Below are 23,169 nucleotides of genomic sequence, written 5' to 3' on the forward strand. Positions count from 1 at the left end.
TTGCTGTTAGTATTTAAATTACTTTTTATGTTTTTACTTCCTTGCTTGCTTTCTCTTTCCCCCTGAGTACCTAGTCGAATTCATTGAATTCATATCATTTAATTCAGTGTCCCTAGATGAGAGGCATTTTATAGTCCTGAGAAATGAATGGCAACATGGCCCAGATGATAAAAACTCTGGGCTGCCTATTATAGTTTGCTTCCCAACTTGTCAGTTCTTTCCAGGGATTGAAGTAATTGATAAGTTCACAAGTCCTGATAGTCCTGCTGGTTGCCTATAGTGTTTTGTTATTTTTTAAAAATACCCCCATAAACTTAATTATAGCAACAAATATTTATTGAACAAATTTTTATAGATATGCTAATCTATTTAGCCCAGTTAATAAACTTTATATTAATTGCCTTAATTATTTCTTATAACAACCCTGTGAGGTAGGATTTAGATTTCTTATTGGTTTCTGCTAACATTGTATCCTGTATTTTTTTAGATCTTTCAAGATTTAAAAATTATTCTTAAGACTATTTTCCAAACTTTATTTTAGATACCTCAAAATTAAGGTTAAGATTATATTACAAATTAAGGAGACAGGCTCCTTTAACCAGTTCCCAAATGTATTTCCTAAAACAGCTACATTTCCCCTTTTGGTGACCAGCCTATCTAGTAAATTCATCTTGCTGCCTTGGATGGGAGGGTGCTGGGCTTGGATGTCTAGGACCAAGAAGAACAGCTGTTTGAGGGAAGTTAGGCAAGTTAATGGTATGCTTGTGAGCTAAATAAGAAAATGCCCCACAAATACCTGGAGGGCACGAACAGGCTTGACGGGGAGGATTGAGAGTGGGCTGTAGACGCAGGGAGAAGAACTGAATCCCAGACAGAGAAAGCCTTTCATTCACAGGAGCTGGTGGCACTGTTCACAAGGCATCTTAGTGAGAAAGGAAGCAGGGCTTCATCTTCTCATTAAACAGCACGAGCTGTGCAACTGAGCAACCACGGTAGCATTTCGTTGTGACCAAAACACGTCTTGTGGATGTGGTTTGGCATTTCTTTGTATGAGAATGAAGGCACCAAAGAAATATGTCGCCTTTATTTTACATTCAAGTATTACACTGTGATGAAAACCCGGAACACGTGGGCTGATGGAAGAGCTCATATAAAGACTAAGTATCGATCAGAATGAGTAGCTTAAAAGAAGGGCGAGGGACTTCCGTGGTGGTCCAGTGGCTAAGACTCTGCGCTCCCAGTGCAGGGGGCCCAGGTTCTATCCCTGGATCTGATAGAACTAGATCTGAACCCGAGTCTCCTGCACTGCAGATGGATCCTTCACCATCTAAGCTGCCAGGGAAGCCCTAGATCCCACAGGCCGAAGCTAAAGATTCCACATACTGCAATAAGATTGATGATCCTCCGTGCTGCAACTAAGACTCAGTGCAGTCAAATAAATAAATATTAAAAAAAAAAAAAAGAAGGGTGAGCCGATAGGAAGGAAACCCTTGAGTAAATGAAAGACCTCTGTTCTCCACCCATCATCCGCTAGGCAGTGGGCCCTCGCTAGTAGGGTTGAGCATTGTGCAGTGGCCTTCCCATAAGTATAGCTCAGAATCCCCAGATGCCTTCTCTGGGATTGATTGTGCTTAGTATGTTCAAACTATTTTTAGAAAGTCAGATATGGGAAAGATGTTTTTAAAAGCATCAAAGTAGCCGCCCCTCAGGAGTCCATAGCCTCTCTCTGTACCCCATGGCAGCCCCTTGGCCCACAGCACCTGGAGCTGTTGAGATGCTGTCCTGTGCTTGCTTTCCTCAGACCCTTGTCCTTCGTGTCTTGGCAGGATTTCCAATGAAAACTACATTCCTCACGGGCTGAAGGTGGTGCAGCGCCACACCCAGGGCGGGCTGCGCTCCCTCATGCAGCTGGAGAGCCGCTGGCGGCAGCACTTCCTGGACTCCATGCAGCCCCGGCACCTGCCCCAGCAGTGGTCGGTGGACCACAACCATCAGAAGCTGCTCCGGAAATACGGGGAGGACCTTCCCATCAAGCTGTCGTGATCGCCGCCTCCCTTCCGGGTTAGGACGCCTGGGAAGCTGGAGCCGGGGGGTGCCAAGTCACCTCTTCCTGTTTTAATGTCATTGTCAGATTCTGGTGACACAACTCACAATACTAACCCGTCGTGATCATCCCAGGATGCTTCTGGTGGAGCAAGGCTGTTGCTTTCAGGGGTGCTCCTGAATTTCAGCTGGGCAGAGTGAGAATTCTCTATTCCACCCTTTTCTGGACAAACGGGAACCTTGGCCTTCATATTTTTCCCCTCTCCCTATAATGCTTTGCCTGTACAGGCGACACATGAAGGATTCTTCCTGAAGTGTCTTGTCAAGACTCTCAAGTTTTTAATATTTTTTTCTTCCCTGTCCAGCATGTTGGTTTATCTCAAACAGGAGCTGTCAAGTATTTCAATCCCATCTGGTTAGGAGGGAGAAAAAAATAAAACGTTCTTCTAGAGGTTGGAGAGATAGAAGGGGGTTGGATTCATACTCCCAGCTCAGCCTCATGATTAGAAGTTCTTTGGCTTGATGCTGTGCTGGAGCTCACCTGGATGGGGATCCGGCCCAGCTGGGCTGCTTCGGTTTATTACACATCCTTGAAAATGCTCCCCTTTACTTGTTCAGGGCCAAGGCAGCAGCTTCCTGCCACGTGTTTTCACCCTAGCCCTGGAGGGGATTCTTTTTGGAAAGAGGCCTGGGTGGGCCACAGAGAAGCACGAGCACCACCTCCCTAGAGAACTTGGATGATTTGCTCAGCTTTTGGCTGTTTGTTGCAATCCTGCCCAGAACGTCAAGGTTTTTAGCGTAATCCCTTTCTGAGAGGAAGATTATCTTTTCTCAGAATCAGTATCTGGTCCCTTCAGTGTTCTGTGTTCTATCAGATTTGCAATACTGACCTCTTTTAAGCTCTTTAATTCTCTCCCAGAGCCATTTGGTCAGGTTGCAGTGAGAGGATTTCTCCATCTCCCATCTTGCCTGGGACACTGGGATTAATTAACCCGTTTTGATGTTCAAAACGGTGGTGTTTCTCATCTTTCTAAATGTGAGGCCACCACTTTGAGCATGAAATCAACTTATTAGTGATTAGGATCTTTTTTTAAAGTATAAGGAAAACTTTCTTACCTTACAAGATTTTAACAAGCTTTAAAAAAATTTTTTATGGCCATAATTCAACAGGAACTCTGTTTTGGAGCTGTGCCTGAGTTGGTGATGGCTGCTCTAACATTGATAAGTAAAACAACTTCTAAGCACAAAGTTCATGAATTGTAAATGTAAAACTTTTTGCTTTATAACTTTGTAAAATCAGTGAATACTCTTGGGGAAGGAGATCTTTATCCTATAGGTCCCTGCTGTGTGGCAGCCCATGGTGTGTCCTAAGTCACTTAAGTCGTGTCTGACTCTGTGCGACCCTATGGACTGTATAGCCTGCCGGGTACCTCTGACCGTGGGATTCTCCAAGCAAGAATGCTAGAGTGAGTTGCCATTCCTTTCTCCAGGGGATCTTCCCCACCCAGGAATCTAACCCACATCTCTTATGTCTAACTTGCATTGGCATGCAGGTTCTTTACCACTAGCGCCACGTGGGAAGCCCATGGTATGTATGCACAGACTCCCCTATCCCATCCCACCCCACCCCACCCCGCCTCCCACCCCCACCCCTAGCTTTGACCCCTGGACAGCAGCCCACCACACATGCACATCTTGCATTTTTTTCCTCTTCCCTTCCCACTCGTCCTCAAATAGGTGTTTTTGGGGTCTAAATCAAAAACTCTTGAAAACAAATAGTACCAGCTGCTTTGGGGGCCCTGTGTTCAGCACACTAGGTTGTTACGGGGCTGTCACTTCACTGGAGCCCGCGGCAGAGGACCAAACGGATGGGTGGTCATCGTAGTAGTCAAGCTTGCCACAAGGGGGCGCCTGTAGCTCTTGCTTTATAAGCATTCTTGAGAAATAAGTGGCTTTTATACCCGAACCTTGGACATAACTCACGACTTATGTTTCAGATTGTGTATATCTGGTTTTGAGTCATTTTGATAAGTTTTATAAGAAAAACCTCTTTCTCTTAAGAGAGTAGGGCACTCCCTTTCTCTTTCCCTGTATCCTCACACTTAGAGGTGAGAATCATGTCCTAAGAGGTCGTTTAAGGAGCTGTGGTTGCTGAGGGTAGAAGGAATGGGTTCTCCAGTAGAACTCCCTGCAGAGCTTAATACCACAGAGCCAGCAGCCAAGACAGAGGAAAAATCTGGACTATGGCACACGCAATCTCTGTCCTTTTTAGAACACACGCTGTTTAGATTTGAATCTTTTCGTGTTTTTAAATCAGCCTTGGACTTTAGCAGCCTGTCCCTAAGACTGACAATAGCTATCTCAAATGAGTCATTTTAGGGTAGGCATATTTTTAAATAATTTTTTCTTCTGATATAAAAGTCATGTGTATGCTTGTTAGAGATGAATCTAAAGAAAGAATGAAAATCCATCATCCCTCCGTGTAGAACAAACCTAATCTCTGCAGGTATGTTTATGAATTTCCTTTCAGTATTTAAAAATGCATATATTGTGTGTAGTATTTAAACAGGCTTGAGAGTCATATATATAGCTTAGTATCCTATTTTTCCTTCATTTAACCTGGTATCATAAGTAATTTCTTGTCTCTTTAAATCTTTGAAAGTAGATTTCCAGTAACTCTACCTTACTTTATTATCCATGCCCACACTGTTGAAATTTTTGGTTGCTTTGGATCCTTTGCTAATATCAATGATGTATGCAATGAACTTTTTTGTGTGTAAATCTTTGACTATAACTTTGCTAACTTATTTAGGTTAGAACCTTAGAAATTGGATTGCAAGGAGGGGGAGGCATGTTGCTGGAGTGAGTACAAATTGATATCCATTTTTAGGGGTTTCTGTGATGGGAATGTTTGCCTTTGACCCTTTCCCTCACGCCCTAGGGCATTCGCTGAGTTTCCTTCTCTGTGAGCAGCAGTGAGCAGACAGTGTCACAGCAAAGGCCCCTCTGATGTGCCTGAACATTACGATTGCAGCCTCAGAGTCTTTTTTCTGCTTCCCTTCTGCTCCCATCCTTCCTTGCCTCATTCCTCCTTGCAGCAGTGATTTTTGGAAATACTGTTTGTTTTAAAAGAAAATTGTAAAACATATTAATTAAAAATAAAAAATTTTATTTTAAAATAAAGGTTATGGCCTTTTTTCCCCCCCACGGATAAACAAGCAATTACTGATTTGCCATCCTAAAGCGAACAAAGCATGATATTCAGGGATTTGTTTCCCTCTTAAGAGTGCAGCCATAAGTTACTTATTCTTATCCATGTCACAGACAGAGATCAGATGGCAAAATGTGTTCTGTTGAAATAAAGCCATTTTAATCCCTCATTTTAGACTCTCAGGAGCCCAGCAGACAGAAAGAGCTTTTGTTCAGCTTCCTATTCTAATGTTTGGGGCCCTAACATTTGACTATTATTTAAATTCTTTGTTATCTTACCTCTCTGAGTTTTTCATTCATTCATCTATTTTTTTCAATTCATTATGTCTCATCCTCTAAGAGGTACCATAGTTTCTCAGTTTACTAGTTTGCTAATTTATTACGTATTTTAAAAGGATTCTTCTTTCTGGTCTCGTTTTTTCTGTTCTTTACTTGGTCATTTTTAGAGTACCTCATCCCTCAGGAATGCAGTTGAGAATCAGTTTTTCTTGGATGAGATAAACTATAAGAGGGTGTAAGAATTATTCTTGTATTGTTTTTGTTTAGTCACTAAATCATGTCTGATGTTTTTACCACCCCCCATGGACTACAACGGGGGCTCCCTAGGTATCGCTAGTGGTAAAGAGCCTGCCTCCCAGTGCAGGAGACTTAAGAGATGTAGGTTCGATCCCTTGGTTGGGAAGATCCCCTGAAGGAAGGCATGGCAACCCACTCCAATATTCTTACCAGAAGAATCCCACGGACAGAGGAATCTGGTAGGCCACGGTCCATAGATTTCCAAGGAGTTGGACACGACTGAAGCAACTTAGCGAGCATGCATGGACTGTAGCCGTCCAGGCTCCTCTGTCCATGGGATTTCCCAGGCAAGAATACTGGAGTGAAAAAAAAAAAAAAGAATACTGAAGTGTTTTGCCATTTCCTCCTCCAGGAGACGTTCTCCACCAAGGGATCGAACCTACATCTCCTGCACCGGCAGGCGGATTCTTCACCACTGAGCCACCAGGGAAGCCCCAGTTCTCGTATAGTGGACTCTTGATTGGATAATGTAAAAATTATACATAATCCTCAAAATACTTTTTTTGGAACCGAATTACTCTTTTTAGGTATTCCCCAAGTTGCCCCCTCATGCTGGAGCCAAAAACCTTCCGTCTGTCCCCAGTCCTGGGGCAGTTTTGCATCAGGTGATGGAGCTGGACTGACACGCAGCCAAATGATCATTCCACTTGTTCAAAAGTACCTGTTCCACCCACTCTACCAGGGAGATGCCTTTGCCTGTGGCACCACGGCCCTTACTTAACTAGCAACATGTTATTTGGGAAAGTGGGAAGTACATTAGACCATTATTTCCTCCTCACTAGCCTTGTCTGTGTCCAACTTGGTTGTTGGCACCCAGTCACCAAATGGGCAGTCCTGTGGGATAAGCAGGAGCTGACTTCCTGTGCACAGGAAGAGGGAGTGTTGGAAGCCCTAGTCCACACTTCCTGGGTGCTCCCTCTTCTAAGGCAGTGGTACTTGCCTTAGAAGGTCACTGTCGGACTGAGTGGAGATAGTTAATCTCACATCCTCCAGACCGAACTCAAGGCGTTTGCCCTCCTTGCAACTTCCTTATTTGCTTTTAATTCTTGATTTTTTCTCTTTTGCCTGATGGGTAGCCTGTTGCCTTCCTGCCAGCATAAGCTTCAAGAACCGCTAAGTTTACAGTCAGCGTTATTATCAACGTGATGTGTGGTCCAGATATTCCTGAGTTGTTAGAGGCTACTTACACGCTACACCTGCTTCCCAAAGATCTCCCTTCTCAGGTTGCAACATGCTGGGGCAAAGTTGGGATTCTGACTGCTCAGACCACCAGGGTATCTATTAAGTCCTGGATGAGAATCCGAAATTTGAGCTTAGTGAGCTGGTAGGGGTGGAAAGAAATAGGAGACTGGGACATGGGCAGTTTTAAAGAATGTACATTTATTTGGTTGGTGGGGGAGGATGGGAGCATAGTCCATGGACTTACCTTTTTTTTTAAATATAAATTTATTTTAATTGGAGGCTAATTACTTTATAATATTGTATTGGTTTTGCCATACATCAACATGAATCCGCCACGGGTGTATACGTGTTCCCCATCCTGAACCCCCCTCCCACCTCCCTCCCCATACCATCCCTCTGGGTCATCCCAGTGCACCAGCCCCAAGCATCCTGTATTATGCATCGAACCTGGACTGGCGATTTGTTTCACATATGATATTATACGTTTCAATGCCATTCTCCCACCCTCGCCCTCTCCTACAGAGTCCAAAAGACTGTTCTATACATCAGTGTCTCTTTTGCTGTCTCATGTACAGGGTTATCGTTACCATCTTTCTAAATTCCATATATATGCGTTAGTATACTTTATTGGTGTTTTTCTTTCTGGCTTACTTCACTCTGTATAATAGGCTCCCGTTTCATCCACCTCATTAGAACGGATTCAAATGTATTCTTTTTTGGACTTACCTTTATATTTTGCTTCTTGTGGCTCAGCTGGTAAAGAATCCGCCTGCAATGTGGGAGACCTCGATTCGATCCCTGGGTTGGGAAGATCCCCTGGAGAAGGGAAAGGCTACCCACTCCAGTATTCCGGCCTGGAGAATTCCATGGACTGTGTAGTCCATGGGGTTGCAGAGTCAGACGCGACTGAGTGACTTTGACTTTACTTCAAACTCAATTGTATAGTGTATTGGAGGATCAAGAGGCCTTGGTGATAGTGTCTGGTTCTGGCCATCAGCTATGTGTCTTTGGACCAATCACTTAACTTTTTTGGATTCCTTTCTGTACCGATAAAACTAGGAGTTTGAATTAGCTGTGCCGTAAGGGGCCTACTAGCGTGGCATTCTGTAATACATCCCCCTGTTGTTTGATGTGGCGCTCTCCCGTGGGTGCTGTGTACCTTCTGCTTGGTTTCACATTCTCATCCCATCCCAGCCCTGGGAATGCAGCTGTGCATGAAGGGAAGCGGGGTGAGGAAGCCAGGATGCCACGCTGTGTCCTCTCAGCCTGCTGACTAGGGCCAAGCCTGCTCCCTCCATCCGGAGCTCCACCTGGGGTCAAAGTACTCCTCTCACCAGAGATGCACTGAGTGTGGCCTTAAGGAACTCACATTTCTACTCCGTTCACTATTTGACAGTAAAGAAGAGAAATCTTTATCTTCACCCACATTGCCAGTGCCGTAAGGCTTAATAAGAAATTGGCATGGAATAGAAATGAGGCATCTTTGCCAAGTGTTGTAAATGGGAGGATGTTGGGGAGGAAGAAAACAAGGTTTCTCATTTAAAGATCGGAGATGTTGAGGCTGTGCCATAGAGAGAGAATTGAATAGAACTGGGCACTTGGAAAGGAAAACGTTAAATCAGTAAGTTAATATTCTCTTTTTATGCTGTCAGGACTACCTAAGAAAATTTGAGGGGTCCACTGTGTTAACACATTGTTCTCCATCCATGCGTCCTAAGACAATTAACTGCCAGGGACACTTGAGAAGTCTCTAGGGCCTGCCTTTCTATAACCCTGACCCACCTGGGCCTTTGTCCTGCTTACCTTTCTGGCCACCAGCGAGACAGACACATGCAAAATGTAAAGATTGTATTTTATAAGCTACCAAGAGACATTTTCCCCTCTGTGTATCTATTCTCTGTGACCTGGCAAAAGATACATATTCCAGTCCATCATTGTGCTTCATTTCGGTCCCAAAGAGGTTATGGTGTATTGGCTTTGTGTTGCATAAATTTTGTACCAAGTATGCTAAACTTGAAGCTCTTTTCACAATAATCACTTCAATGTAGACATGAGTCCCCCTTTTTCTACCATATTGGGGTCATTTTGTTGTTGTTCTGGATCAACGAACAGATTGCCAAAAAGGAGGCTAACGTATATATCTCTCCCCTCTCCTAAAATGTAGACATCTTTTGTTTTATCTCCGGCTTCCCTGATAGCTCAGCTGGTAAAGAATCCACATGCAATGGGGGAGACCTGGGTTCGATCCCTGGGTTGGGAAGATCCCCTGGAGAAGGGATAGGCTACCCACTCCAGTGTTCAGGCCTGGAGAATTCCATGGACAGTCCGTGGGGTCGCAAAGAGTCGGACATGACTGAGCGACTTTCACTTCACTTTGTTACATCTCACAGCGCCAATTGGAGCCCCAGTCAGTTGGCTCAGTTCCTTTCCAATCAAGATCTGTATGTTTGGCCCTGGAGGTTTGGTCAGCCCGAGCTGTAGCCCATATGGCTTCCTCTGAGTTCTTGGATACAATGAGCAAGACTAAAGTTGGCTCTGAAACGGAACAGAAGATGACTTGGGTTAGTTTTTCTTTTTTAAATGTTACACAAGTGCAGAGAGTTGGCTGCCATCCCCCCTCAAACCATCAGCAGAGCTTGACCTTGGCCAAGATTTTGCCTCATCCTCTCGGCATTTTAGCATCGAGTTGCGTTTCAGCCATGGAATGCTTAACCAAAAGCACATGCTGTCGCGGTAGCTTCCAAGGAGCAAGTTTTTGCAGAAAGTCCACATCATGTTGTTTTCTCAAAACAACTGTTTTCTCTGAACCACCAACCCAATAAACCCCCAAATGGTGATTCTTTGGTTTATTTGTACACAAGGGCTGAAATGTTTGCTGCTGTTAATAATACTTTATTGGAGTGTAATATAGTGAAAATGCAATAAAGCATACAAATCTTACAAGTACAGCTCGGTGAATTTTGACAAATGTGTGTGTGTGTGTGTATATATATATATATATATATATATATATATATATATACACACCTATGTCATTAGGGGACTTCCCTGGTGGCTTAGTGGTAAAAAATCCACATGTCAATGCAGGAGACATGGATTTGATCCCTAAGCCAAGGAGATCCCCTGGAGAAGGAAATGTCAACCCACTCCAGTATTCCTGCCTAGGAAATCCCATGATCAGAGAGGAGCCTGGTGGGCTCTAGTCCCTGCGGTCAAACATAGCGACTAATTCATGTAATCATGAAGGGCTGGAGTTTGTGTATTACATGAAACATACATCCTGATGATGTACAGCTTGGGGTTGGGAGGTTGTACATTCAGGTGGCTGAGCAGATTAGTGTAACACAGCAAATCCAGGTCAAAATGTGATGACATTGGTGGTCTGAGTCCAGGCAGTCTGGAGGTTTTTTGTCACTCCCAGGGGAACTGGGTACAGCGAAGCTTCATGTTTGTTTTTAACAAGTTGCTTTTAAGAAGAAATATTACGTGCACGTAGGACAAAATTTGTTTTTAAACATATAATGAACAAGGACCTCCTCCCCAGTCCTTCCCTTCCTGACAGTAACCACTGTTACTATGACTTGTGCATTGTGCATCCTTCAGAGGGGCAGAAATGGAATGCGAATGTGTGTGTTTGCTTTTAAGTCTTAGGTTTCTTTGCTAAATAAGAATGTCTCTGCCCTTCTCCTCATACTCTAAGCTCTAGTCTTCTAGGCTCTGGTCTAGGGCATTTGTATAGAAATCTGGATCCTGCAGCCTCAGTAGAACGAACCTATTTGTCTTACACTATACAAAGCTCATCCTCTGGATCTGTCATCTGGCCCAAAGTCCATGTTTCTCATAGGATCGGCCATGAGTTGTTAAGTGTCTAGGCTGGGTTTTTTTTTACATTAGGCTTTCTACTTCTTTTAATATATATTTAAAAGTTTCTGTAATAAATTTTTTTAATGTCTTATTTCTTCAGCAGTAGCTCCTGCAACACACTTATCTACTTAGGTTTTGGGTTTGTTTTAACGTAATGTTTCACTGCAACTTAAAAGGAAACTGTAGATGGATCTCTAGGCAGCCCCCCTCACCCCATCCCCTCCCCCGTAACTGCCATGACCACCCAAATCGACATTTAAAATTCCAAAGTTACAAACATGAACCAGGATGATTATTCACCTTCAAAAGCCATCCTTTTTAAACATAGGGCTGACCTCAAATTTATTTTGAAAAGCCAACTCCTGTGGCAAGCAAAATTTGGTGTGATTTGTACACTAAGTTTCTCAAGAATGTAAATCTCATGCAGAGCAGAGGACTTATATTCAGCCTTGAAAAGTATTTTACACAATATAATGGGCTCCAGAGCCAGGGAAGGAAGAACCTCTCAGACCCACCCTCTCAGCAGGGGAGAAAACAAAGTCTGCACGGATGGCTTTCCTTGGCCACTACTCCTAGCCACTTCTAATTTTGTACCCCTCTGTGCCAGGTGGATGAGGAGTCGGATCATCTCCAGGTCAGAGCGTTCCAAAAGATGCACAGGTTTTTCCCATTCAAGTCCCATATGGTTTCCCCAGGGCCATTTTATCCTTGATGTCCTTTCACATTCTCTACTTTGTCTCGCTGTAATCCAATCCACCCCAGGCCCCTCCAGTCATCGTTAAGTGTATTCCCACGGGTCAGGGAGCTCTCTTGGAGCATCCCTTTAGAGCAGCTGTCCATTTGAGCAGCATCTGCTTTTCAACTAGCTTGAAGACAGAATGAAGGACATGGTCGAGTCTTTCCCAGTGGGAAGCGGATGACACCGGTAACCTTAGGGACTGCCATCAGGATGCTGCGCGTTGAGTGGCCCCCGCAACTCGCAAGCGAAGGTGGGTGATTCCCAGAAAGGGCAAGCGGGTCTTCAGCCCTGTGGCCCGTGCAGGGTCCTAAGGCTGGAACGGTTCCCTGAGCCTCTGGCTCCAGCCCTTTCTGGGCAGGGAAACAGAACGAGGCAAAATGCCTGGTGTGTTTTTAAATAGATTCAGCTCGCTGCAGCCAACAAGCCCGACAGCTCCGGGAGGTGAGTGACCCTTCCTGAGAGATTTCTGTTGCGCCATTCCTCGGCCTCCATCCCCACCCCTCCTGCTTCTCCCTTCTGACCTCACACCCCTTCTCTCTGGATAGTTTCTCTTCAGGCCCTTCTGGTTTTCGGATTTATTACACTTTTGTTGGTTTTCACTCTCTGCCTTTTCCTTCCCCGAGGCTGCTTTTCCTCACGCCCTGTATCTTCTCATCTCTCCCAAGAGTGCATCTCCATCTGCGGCTCCTTGTCTGTCTCCGCGTCTCAATCATCCTCCTGGCCTCACCCGGGCTTTACTGACCCTGGAAATAAAGAAGGGAGGCTTGGAGGAACCTACCTTGAGCAACCCCACGTGGTGGGGCAGGTAGCAGCAGCCTTCGTCTTGGGAAACGTCTAAGCTGCCCTTAGCCGCGGCAGCTGTTGCTGGGCAGAGTGGCAGTGCAGTAGGCAAGCCGGAGGAGGAGGAGATGGACAGGAGGGGTGGACGGCCCAGCACCCACTGAAGGGGACAGTCGGAAGAGGAGGTGAAGAGGAAGGCCGGGTGGATGCCATGAGGAGGAGCTGGGTCGCGCGGCTGAGAAACCAGGGACGTGGGACCACAGCCCAGCTCTGCCCAGCAGAGGCGGGCAGCGTGGGGAGAAGGAGGCGCCTTAGAAACCCTTTCTCACCACTCATCTCTGGCCCTTTTGTTCTTTTTCTTTCATGTTTCTGTCTTCATGTTGTATTAGCAGCAGAAAACACACCACAAAAGGCGATCTGTCTTTGAAAGGGAATAGCCAGATCTGGTGGATTGAAGGCTGGATGCACTTCCCTCTCTGCCGAATTCGTAGGTCCCTCTGCCTCTGTCTGGCTGCTGGAGTCATCAGGGCTGGCCCTTGAATGGAGGTCCTGTACCAGCTCTGACAGCACAGCCGGAGAGTCACTAGCAAGGGCAGCCGGAAGCACTGTGCGTCCGCAGACCCTCTTCAGGCGCCGGGGGAGCTGGGCTGTTGGCCAGCGAGGGCTTGGGCTTAGGGGCAGCTTCCAGAGGCTGACGCCAGCCCCACCAGGGGCTCCTCCTCCCCAGCTAGGAGCTGAGCTGCAGAGGGGCCCGCGGTAGAAGAAAGAGAAAGGAAAACACTCTTGCTTTAAAAAAGTTTTACACTGAAGAGGTGATGAGTGCATGTGGCAAAACATCCCAAAGCTATAAAACAATGAATATACAGTGAAATCTCCCACTCCTGTTCACCTCAAGGTCCCCTCCTCAGAGGTATCCCTGGATGTAACAATCTCTTGCACATTCTTCCAATATCTCCTTTTTAGGTCTCTATATCCTGGAAATTTTCAGATTCTTCAGGCAATGGACCATCTGCAATTGTTTGGATGCGTATGTATATATGTAATATGTGCCAGGGGACCCAGTGATAATGAAGAAAATTGCATCTCAGTTCATTGCCAATAATTCTTGCTGGGGCACAGAATGGTTTTAAAAAATTAAAATAAGTAAACAGAACAATAAGATGCTAGCACTAGAAAGGACCTGCTGAGTCTTATTGTACCAAACCCCTCATTTTAAACATGAGAAAGAAGTTCGGATAAGTGACTTTTCCAGGGTCACCAAGCTGGCTTATGGCACAACCAGGACTAAAACCCCAGCTTGTTGCCTCCTAATCATTCCAAGTGCCCAAGAACATACTAGATGCTCTGTCTGTAGGTAAGGGCCTTCGGAAAGATAAGTGATGAAATGGAAAGAAAGGCAAATGTTGGACATGGGTTTAGAAACTTCCTTTGGACACAAATATAGTGAAAGAAATCAGTAATTCCAGGAAAGATCTGAAGTTGAAGACCTGAAAAATAGCATGTGCGCACACACACACACACGCAGAGGCATTGGCAGCAGACGGAAGATGAACACCTATAAAGTCTATTGTCTGTCTCTCCTGCCAAGCCCAGCAGAGACTGTGAGAAGCGGCATGACCCTCTGCTGAAGAATCTACACCTCTTGGATCCACTGTCGCTGGGCTGGAGGCAGAGGCAGGCATTTTTGGTTGGGCAAGAGGCACAAATCACTTCGGACTAGAGTAAGAGGACAATCTGTGCAGGAACCTGGGGTCAGGGATGCCAAGTGAGAAAGGAAGCTGGACCTGGCCAGGCCATTGTGGAGCCCTGCCTCCACTGGCTCCGTGAGTACTGGCAGCCCCAGCGGTTTATACCACCTACCAGGCCGAAACACCCTACGATTTATGTACTGACAAAATAGCATCATAAGTTTAAAAAATTCTCTCTGCTTTGACATCAGCTCCAGACACTGTGAACAATTTCAGTGTCCAAGCCAGATTGATGGGCCCTTTGTTGGCTTCAGAGGGTGGCTCCAGTGAGCGGGGACATGTATGACTGTAAACATTGGCTGTAAAAACCCTCAATTGCTTTGAAATGGTAAATCTGCAGGCAATGTGGATCTGATGTCATATGCCTCCTGCATTAACAGCTTTTTCTTCCTGTTCAATTATTTTGGCTGGTAAGGGAGTGGAAATTACACTTCAAAATATATCGACGGGTATTTTCAGCCTGCTGAAAGCTTCAAAATGTATACCAATCCTGGGAACATTCCCTTAATTTCCACTTCCTAGTTCTCAAGGAAAATGGAGGTTTCAATTATAGGCACCATTGCTGCTGCTGCTGCTAAGTCGCCTCAGTCGTGTCTGACTCTGTGCGACCCCATAGATGGCAGCCTACCAGGCTCCCCTGTCCCTGGGATTCTCCAGACAAGAAGACTGGAGTCGGTTGCCATTTCCTTCTCCAATGCATGAAAGTGAAAAGTGAAAGTGAAGGTGCTCAGTCGTGTCTGACTCCGTGCGACCCCATAGACAGCAGCCCACCAGGCTCCCCCGTCCATGGGATTTTCCAGGCAAGAGTACTGGAGTGGGGTGCCATTGCCTTCTCCGACAGGCACCATTAGATGGAAGGAAATGCAGGACTAAGGCCTCTTTTCAATTCAGATGCTCTCTGGTCTTATCACTGACCTGTTTATGAGGCAAATTTTGTTCCAGACCTAGGTGGAAAGGTCTGTCCTAACATGTACCAAATGATGAAGTCCTTGACAAAAAGATGAGTATTACTAAGAACTTGGGTCCAGGGCCTTGAAACAGGGCATCTGACAGGGGAAAAAGCTAGTTCTGTCTCTTTGTCTTCACACGAGGAATCCAGAGGTCCTGATTTCTGGTGCACATGCCATCTCCCCCGTTCCTAGGTGCTGGGTACAGGTAGCCTCCCAGCTGTTTCTGCCCCAGTTGTGTTACGGTTTTCTCTGCTTAACTGACCTCTTCCACTCTTCTCCTGAGCACCAGACCTGGATTTAAAACTTCCTTTCCGGGTGGATCACAGAGAACTCAAGTTCAGTAGAACATGTCTCCTAAATCTGCTCCTCCTCCTGTGCTCTCTCTTTCAGTTAGTGGTTACCTTAAACCAAAGCACTTGTCTCCTACCAAGAAATGGACGTGTTATCCTCAAATCGTCTCTCTCACCTCCGCCTCTAACTGGTCACCAAATCCTTTGAGTCTACCTTCCTTCTCTTCTGCTCCAGTGTTTCTGCCCTAGTCCAGCCCACAGCATTGCTTGCTCGGACTATTGCAATGTCATTGTGCCCCCCTGCCAGTGGTCTTCAGCCTCGTCACTAAAACTAATAACTGATCGTGTCATTCCCTATTAAAAATCTTGGGTAGTTCTTCATGGCTTTCCAGAATAAGTCCAAACTACTTACAACAGCACACAAGACGCCTGTTAACTGGCCCATCTATCTCTCTAACCTGGTTACCATCACCACCCCCTCCCCCATACACACCAAACGATCGACCACTATCTTCCCCACCTGCTTACCCTTTAAAAAGACTCAGCTCTCAGATGACTTCTTCCATATGACGAAGGCCTCTTTGTGCTTGTATAGAGTCTATTATACCACGTGGTGACCATTTGTGCCTATTGCCCTAATATCAGTGACTGGGCTCCTCAGGAGCTGGAATCAGCTTTTGTTCATGCTTGTATTCCTGGCACCTAGAAGTGCTTGGCATGGTAGGTATTCAAGAAGAAAGGGAAGGGACTTCCCTGGTGATGCAAGTGGCTAAAAAGACTCCACATTCCCAATGCAGGAGGCCTGGGTTTGATTCCCGGTGGGGAAACTAGAGCTCACATGTTGCAACTAAGAATTCGCGTGCCACAACTAAAGCCCTGGCACAGCCAAACAAATAAATACCATTTTTAAATTGGAAAAAAAAAGAAAGAAAGACTGGAAATACCACCCTAATGGGCAAACAGGCATTGGTTTACTATTAGAGTGGTCTCGGTGACATTTTAATAGGACAGAATGAGGAGTAGCAGCAGATTGCCACCCTAGATATTCATTCATTCACTCATCGCACAGATACTTAGTGAGAGCTGCCACAATGCCCAACGCTGTGCTAGACACTGGAGATACACAAAAGAAGACTGCCAGGCCCTGCTCAGAGGAACGCTCATTCAAAGGCAAGAGAGAGGCATGTAACAGGCAGTGGCCTGACATTTGGGGCCATCTGGTCCTCTCTGAGGACCTGTGCTACTCAGATCCTCAGAGGCTGAGGAGGAGGGGACAGGGCAAAGGAGACAGGCAGTGAGATTGGGAGGTCACGGAGGGCTTGCAAAGGGCTTTGCCTCTGGGACCAATCCTGCTGATTAGCTGGCTTTATTTATGCACTTCTCCTTTGAAGGAATTCCTTGCTGTTAAGAAAAAGCATTTGACACATTTCTAATTAGCCCTCAGACTCTGCAGTCCTATTATTCCCAAATGTAGCAGCTGGGTCATCTCATGATCAGTAATAATGTTTGTAGTTCCTGCAGTTCGTCACCAAAATCAAGGTCATTCCTCCCCTGACTTCTGGTGGGACCACAGAGGATTTTCTCACCCTATCATCTGGGGCAGCGGGGCTTAGTGCCTGGCCCTGTGGTTGGGGGGCAGATAGCTGCTGCTGCGGAAGTCCTGTGAGGAAGCCTGGGTTACTCACTACACCAGCCAACACTGACCCAGGTGGGTCATGCCCTTTCTCTGGGCTCTAGTCCTGCACCGTCTCTCAGGCCCTCGCTTTAACAGAGAAGCGCCGAGTACCCTCCTCCCCATCTTCTTCCCCTTTTCTTCCACCAACAAATACTCAACAAGTATGCATGGTACAGCAACAACTGGGGGGACAGGTGAACAAAACATACAAGAACCCCTGCCCTCAGGGAGCTTACACTCCAGGGGCAGAAACTGATATAAAAAGCCATGTTCTCAGTCAAATAGAATGTACTGTGTGCTCAGTCATGTCCAACTCTTTGCGATCCCATGGACTGAAGCCCACCAGGCTCCCCTGTCCATGGAATTCTCCAGGCAAGAATATTGGAGTGGGTTGCCATTTCCTTCTCCAGTCAAATAGAATGATCACCGATAAAGAACTCTTCGAGAACTTCCTTGGTGGGCCAGTGGTTGAGAGTCCATCTGTCAAAGCAGGGGACACGGGTTGGATCCCTGGTCTGGGAAGATTCTACATTCGGCAGAGCATCTAGCATCTGCAGAGCATCTGGGCTCATGGGCTGCAACTATTGAAGCCGGCACACCTAGAGCCCATGCTCTGCAACAAGAGGGGCCACCGCAATGAGAAGCCCACGCACCGAAACTCAAGAGTGGCCCTGCTCCCTGCAACTGAGAAAGCCCATGTGAAGCAGGGACGACCCCATGCAGCCCAAACTAAAAAAATAAAAATAATTAAAAAAAAAACACTTCTCATTCCTTCAAAGAGCCAGGTCCCCTCCTTGATCTATAATGGCTTGTAGAAACCTAACTTATAAATAACCTTTCCTCAGACAAGCTGGTATGTTAAGTGGGGACAGCAGGCAGTGGGTAGCGTCTGTGCCGCCTGATGGCTGGGTGACCTCTGCCGGCCTCAGTCTCTCCATCTGTGAGATGGAGAGTGTCAAGCCTTCCTCACAGGGTCATCGAGAGCATTCTGAGATCCGGTTATCGGCACAGTGCCTGTTTCACGGTAACATGCCTTCTGTTCACCATCTCTGCCTCCTCTTTCCTGCTTAGAGCAGACATGGGAGTCTAGTCAGTTCCCTGATTAACCCACCTCCTGGGCCCCTGCTGCAGCTGCAGGCAGGGCAAGAGGCTTCGGAGGTGACCCAGCATCTCTAGGGTAATGGCTGTGCCGGCAAGAATGGACACCTGCAGAAGCTGGGGCCCCACGCTGCCTCTCCCCTCTCCTCCGTCCAGCCCGCTGAGCAGAGGGCCTGGAAGAGAGCCACATACCTGTGGGGCAGGACAGTCATCCTTGTCGGGCCTTGAAGAGGCCTACCTGGGATCTGTTCTTTGCAGCCCCGGTGAGCAGTCCCCTGCATGTGCCTGGCAGGCCCTTCCGGAGTCCCCTCACCCCGGCAGCCAGCAGCAGGGCCTGTGAGGATGGGATTTCAGAGGACCAGTGGGTTCCCAACCACTGGGTGTTACGTGGTTCATCTCATCTGACCCTTCCCAACAATGCTACAAGTTAAGGGGTGTCACTGCCCCATTTTCTAGTTGAGGAAACCATGGCTAAGAGAGGGAGTAAGAATTTGCCCAAACCACTCCCACATGTGACAGGACCAGTGGTTGAATTCACGTTGTTGAACTCCAGAGCTAGGGCCTCACACTGACCTATATCCTTTCTGCCCTCTGTTACCGCCCCCCCCCCCCCCCAAATCCATGCATCAAATTCACAGGGGCAGACAGTTCCCTGGGACCTCTTGGAATGCCAGGAGCATGCAGCACTTTGCCCAGCTTACATGGGCTTCAGCACTTTTAAAGAGAAGGGGACAGTGTCCAAGAGGGATGTCACAAGAAAAACAATGCCCAAGGAACTGCAAGTCCGAAATGGCACAGCTGGAGTCCAGAATGGATGACCTGGAGGTCATCTCTCTACATCCCTTCTTTTCCAGAAAAGAAAATGGAGGCCCAGAGCACGAAGTGAGGTCCCTGCACACAGGACTTCTGACCACCCTGCAAACTCCCCAGTGGCCTCAGAAGCCAGACACTGGTGCCCAGACACTGGTATAGAAAATGGGACTGAACCCAGCCCCTCTGCCCACCTGTTGTGTGACTCTCTGCAACTGAGAGCTTCCCTGAGCCACCTGCAGTTTTCAGGGGCTTTAGAGATAATGTGTGTGAGATCCTGGCCCGGCAGCTGGCACCTGCTAGGAACTCAGCGAACTGTAGCTATTATTATCACCGTTGTTGGTTTCGAAGTTCACTGATGTTAGGCACCACTAAGTCTCTTAGGTGTTGCTTTTCTTCTACGGTTCTGTGGAGTCATTCCTAGCTAGGCCCAGAGAGGGAACGATGTTCCCAGTCATCTCTGAACACTGAAATCCATCTCAGGGAGGGCTGAGCCTCAGCTCTGTGTCTATTTGGGATTAGAATCTGGAAGAATGACCATGCACTGTAGCCACGGTGGCAGCTGCGAGTTCCCAACTCTTCCAGTGTGCCTGTGACTAATCACTCATCACTCAACCTCTGTCTATATCAAATTTCTGGGGGTCAAATGAGCATGAAATCACTTGCCCCCACCCTCCACCCCCAAGGGAAGTTTCTTGTGCTTATTTTTAAAGAGGGGCTGCCTGTGAAGTCTAACACCCCCCAGAGAGGCTACACTCCTATGGTGTTTTGGTTTTTTTTTTTTTTTCTTTTTTTGATGAGGATTGAGTGGGGACCAACCTAGACAGCATATTAAAAGCAGAGACATTACTTTGCCAACAAAGGTCCGTCTAGTCAAGGCTATGATTTTTCCAGTAGTCATGTATGGATGTGAGAGTTGGACTATAAAGAAAGCTGAGCACCGAAGAATTGATGCTTTTGAACTATGGTGCTGGAGAAGACTCTTAGAGTCTCTTGGACTGCAAGGAGATCCAATCATCCATCCTAAAGGAAATCAGTCCTGAATATTCATTGGAAGGACTGATGTTGAAGCTGAAACTCCAGTACTTTGGCCACCTGATGCGAAGAGGTGACTCATTTGAAAAGACCCTGATGCTGGGAAAGATTGAAGGCAGGAGGAGAAGGGGACAACAGAGGATGAGATGGTTGGATGGTATCACCAACTCAATTGGGTATGAGTTTGAGTAAGCTCTGGGAGGTTGGTGATGGACAGGGAGGCCTGGCGTGCTGCAGTCCATGGGGTCACAAAGAGTCAAACATGACTGAGCAACTGAACTGAACTGAATGGGGAAGTTTGTCTTCGGGACAGAATTACCAGGCAGTGATAATTTGGGGCAGATGTATGGCATCCTCCCCACTGAGCCCTGGGGAATAAGGGGTGAGACTTGCAGAAATCCTGACAAATCCCAGATCCTCCTTCCCTTCCTCTCATGGAGCCCTCCTTCTGGAGCCATCAGAAACCCATCAGCCTGATTTCAGTTTGGCCTGATCCAGCTTCATCCCCCATGCTGAAGGGTGCTGATGGGATGTCTTTGGATTCCACATCCTCTCACCCGGTTCTTCATGACCGAAGGCAACTAGACATGCAAAGACCAGGCTGATGGAGGGAGCAGCCTATAGCAACAGAAGGCCATTCTCTGAGTCTTCCCATCTGGCTGACCTGAGAGCCTGGACGGAGGTGGGGACACCAGGATGGCAGTTCCCTAACATTTTCTCATTGTCTGGAGATGCCTGTGGGGCCTGATTGCTAAGGAGCAAGGTCTCCCTGGCTTCCCAGAGAGAACATGACCCCTGGATCTGCCCCATGATTCCTGCAGAAACCAGAGAGTGGCTGGATAGTGGTTTTCTTGGTCTGTGGAAATGAATCCTGGTCCCTGTTGCAGTCTAATTAAACTCTCCAGGCAGGGCAGACGGGGGACAGTAAGGTTGGCAGGTATCCCCCCACCTTCTCCTACTGCTCCTGTTACCATCTCCTCCTGCCTCAGATTCCCTGCTACTCTTACAGAGCTCTTGGTGAGATCCTTTTTTGTCCATGACCCTTCTTAGGGTCACATTCTTGGTAGGGTCATTTTTGGATTTGTCCTCATGGTGAGACTTCAGAGTGAGGAAAGGATATTGCAGTTATAATGATGACTTTTCTGCAGCCAGAAAACCTACTCAGGTTTTCTTCCTTCAATTTACTTCACTCCAATGGAAATATATGGAGCATCTACTACATGCACATTTCAGTCCTGCTGCTGGAGAAACAGGGAAGGAGGGGTGCTGATGGAGGTGGTAGGATAAAGCATGAGCTGTGACCATACCATCTGCCAGCTTCATTTAGAGGCCAGGACCTGAGGTGGTCTTTCAGACCAGCCAGTGTCCAGGAGCACCAGCAGGACACAAACTCCTTGACAACCCTGCCTCTCACATGCAAGGGCCTCCTGGGTCCAGATTCCCTCAGCCTGGCCAACCTCAACTCCCACCCTTTTCAGATCCTGGTGCCCAGCACCACCAGGTACCTCTCTTCTTTGAAAATATCAAGTACTTTCATCCTCTGGACCTTTGCTCAGGCTGTTGATGGAGCTCACACCCTGCCCTGTCCTCCCCTTTCCTGCCTCTTAAGACTTTATTCGAAGAATTTATCCACTTTCTTTAAGAAGCCTTTCCTTAAGACTGCCTTGCGGTACAGTATTTCTTCCTCTGTGACCTCTGCTTGGTTAGTTAATTTAATATCTATTCCCTGAATGTCTGTTTCATGCCTGATCCTGGTCTCCTAGAACTTAGTCCACCTTGCTTTCTGCTCGGAAGTGACAGTAGTTCACATACAGCCGGGGCAGAATCTCACTGGTTTCTGTGTCCGTGTCTCTCAGCACCGTGTTTTGAACTTTGCTTTAAGTGTCAGACGGAGAGGTGGTTTCTAGACTGGGCTCTGCCACTAATTAGTCATGTGGCCTCGGGCGAATCTTCCAGCCTCTCTGGCCTCCTCCCTTCTTCCTGATGAAACGGTGATGACGATACCCTGGAGTTGTCCAGCGGACAATGAGGCGGGGTGGAGGGAAGCGTCGTGAACGCTGGGAGCCCCAGGACAACGGATGAGGTGAGGTGGTTGTACCCACAATCTCCTTTCACTGGCTGTGAAGCCGCGTCTCTTCCCCTTCGCTCTCTTCGAATGTCAAGTGCACCGGCTTCCAATCCCTCCTCGGGGCGGGCCCTCTGGCGGCTCGGCATCCTAGGCTGCGGAGGATCCCGGTGCAAACTCCAGACTCTCCTCGCACCCAGCTGCCCCTTCCCAAGGACTCGCCGAACACACCTTAAACCCTGTCCAGAGCGCAGCCCCAGAACTGCAGCTCCGCGGCGCGGGCTCCGGCCGGGGTCGCGCATCTCCAGCCGGTGACTCAGGGCCGCTCGGTCCGGGAGTGGGTGGAGGTAGGCGGGACAGACCCGGGCCGCGCGGGGGCAGGCGCCGTGAGCTCGGTCGCGGAGCAGTTGGAGTCGAGACTGGCTCTGGCCCGTCGCCATTCCGCCGCGGGCGTCTGCCTCGCCGGGCCTTCCTCCCGCGCCGCTTCGCATTCGCTGCGCTCCTTTCCCCGGGCGCAGCGGCCCGGCAACCCGCCGGGGCTGGAGCGCTGGGCGGGCTCTGCGAGCGAATGAATGGGCGCCCGGGGGAGGCGCGCGCCTGGGGCTGAAGGGCATTAGGACCGTGAGGATCGCTCCGCGCTCCTGTCTCTCCCTATCACCCCCCCACCCCCCACCTCTCTCCTTTTTCTGCTCTGCAGGACCGAGCAGCCCCGCGCGAGCGAAAACAAACAGCTGGGGCTGAGAGTGCCCCCGCCCCGGCCCCGAGAGCACGCCAGCCCGGGCCCCTACTCCGGGCGTCCGCCCGCCCACCATGAGGAAGATCCGCGCCAATGCCATCGCCATTCTGACCGTAGCCTGGATCCTGGGCACTTTCTACTACTTATGGCAGGACAACCGAGCCCACGCAGCATCCTCCGGCGGCCGGGGCGCAAAGAGGGCGGGCGGGAGGCCAGACCAGCTCCGAGAGGACCGCACCATCCCGCTCATTGTGAGTACGCGCTGCGCTCGGGGTGGGCGGCCGGGGAGCCGCGGCGCGCGTCCTAGCCCCGCGCGGCTGCAGAGGGCGCGGGGCCGGGCCGGGGGCTGCGTGCCCGCCGCGCTCCGC

The 23,169-nt window shown here is 48.1% G+C and overlaps 2 protein-coding genes and 1 long non-coding RNA gene across 5 annotated transcripts in view; 2 read left to right on the plus strand and 1 right to left on the minus strand.

Annotated features, from left to right (window-relative positions):
• Positions 1 to 5,226, plus strand: part of EXD2 (exonuclease 3'-5' domain containing 2) — a 56,099-nt gene extending 50,873 nt beyond the window's left edge. For both annotated transcript variants that reach the window (XM_027552259.1, XM_027552258.1), the window contains one exon: positions 1,827 to 5,226. In XM_027552259.1, the coding sequence (XP_027408060.1) occupies positions 1,827 to 2,043 (217 nt within the window). In that variant the 3' untranslated portion in view covers positions 2,044 to 5,226. The remainder of the gene's footprint in view (positions 1 to 1,826) is intronic.
• Positions 5,227 to 11,187: 5,961 nt separating this feature from the next.
• Positions 11,188 to 14,770, minus strand: LOC113899031. The gene is made up of 2 exons (XR_003512816.1): positions 12,724 to 14,770; positions 11,188 to 12,357 (listed from the first exon to the last, which is right to left on the minus strand). It is a non-coding gene; the product is annotated as an uncharacterized LOC113899031 (long non-coding RNA).
• A 7,222-nt stretch (positions 14,771 to 21,992) lies between these two features.
• Positions 21,993 to 23,169, plus strand: part of GALNT16 (polypeptide N-acetylgalactosaminyltransferase 16) — a 100,219-nt gene continuing 99,042 nt past the window's right edge. Inside the window, exons 1-2 of one of the 2 annotated variants that reach the window (XM_027552261.1) lie at positions 21,993 to 22,083; positions 22,763 to 23,052. In XM_027552261.1, the coding sequence (XP_027408062.1) occupies positions 22,876 to 23,052 (177 nt within the window). In that variant the 5' untranslated portion in view covers positions 21,993 to 22,083; positions 22,763 to 22,875. Of the gene's footprint in view, positions 22,084 to 22,154; positions 22,413 to 22,762; positions 23,053 to 23,169 lie in introns of those variants that run through there. The other variant, XM_027552260.1, reaches the window with a different exon arrangement.

This window comes from Bos indicus x Bos taurus, chromosome 10 (assembly GCF_003369695.1).
Source record: "Bos indicus x Bos taurus breed Angus x Brahman F1 hybrid chromosome 10, Bos_hybrid_MaternalHap_v2.0, whole genome shotgun sequence".
Taxonomy (NCBI): Eukaryota; Metazoa; Chordata; class Mammalia; order Artiodactyla; family Bovidae; genus Bos; species Bos indicus x Bos taurus.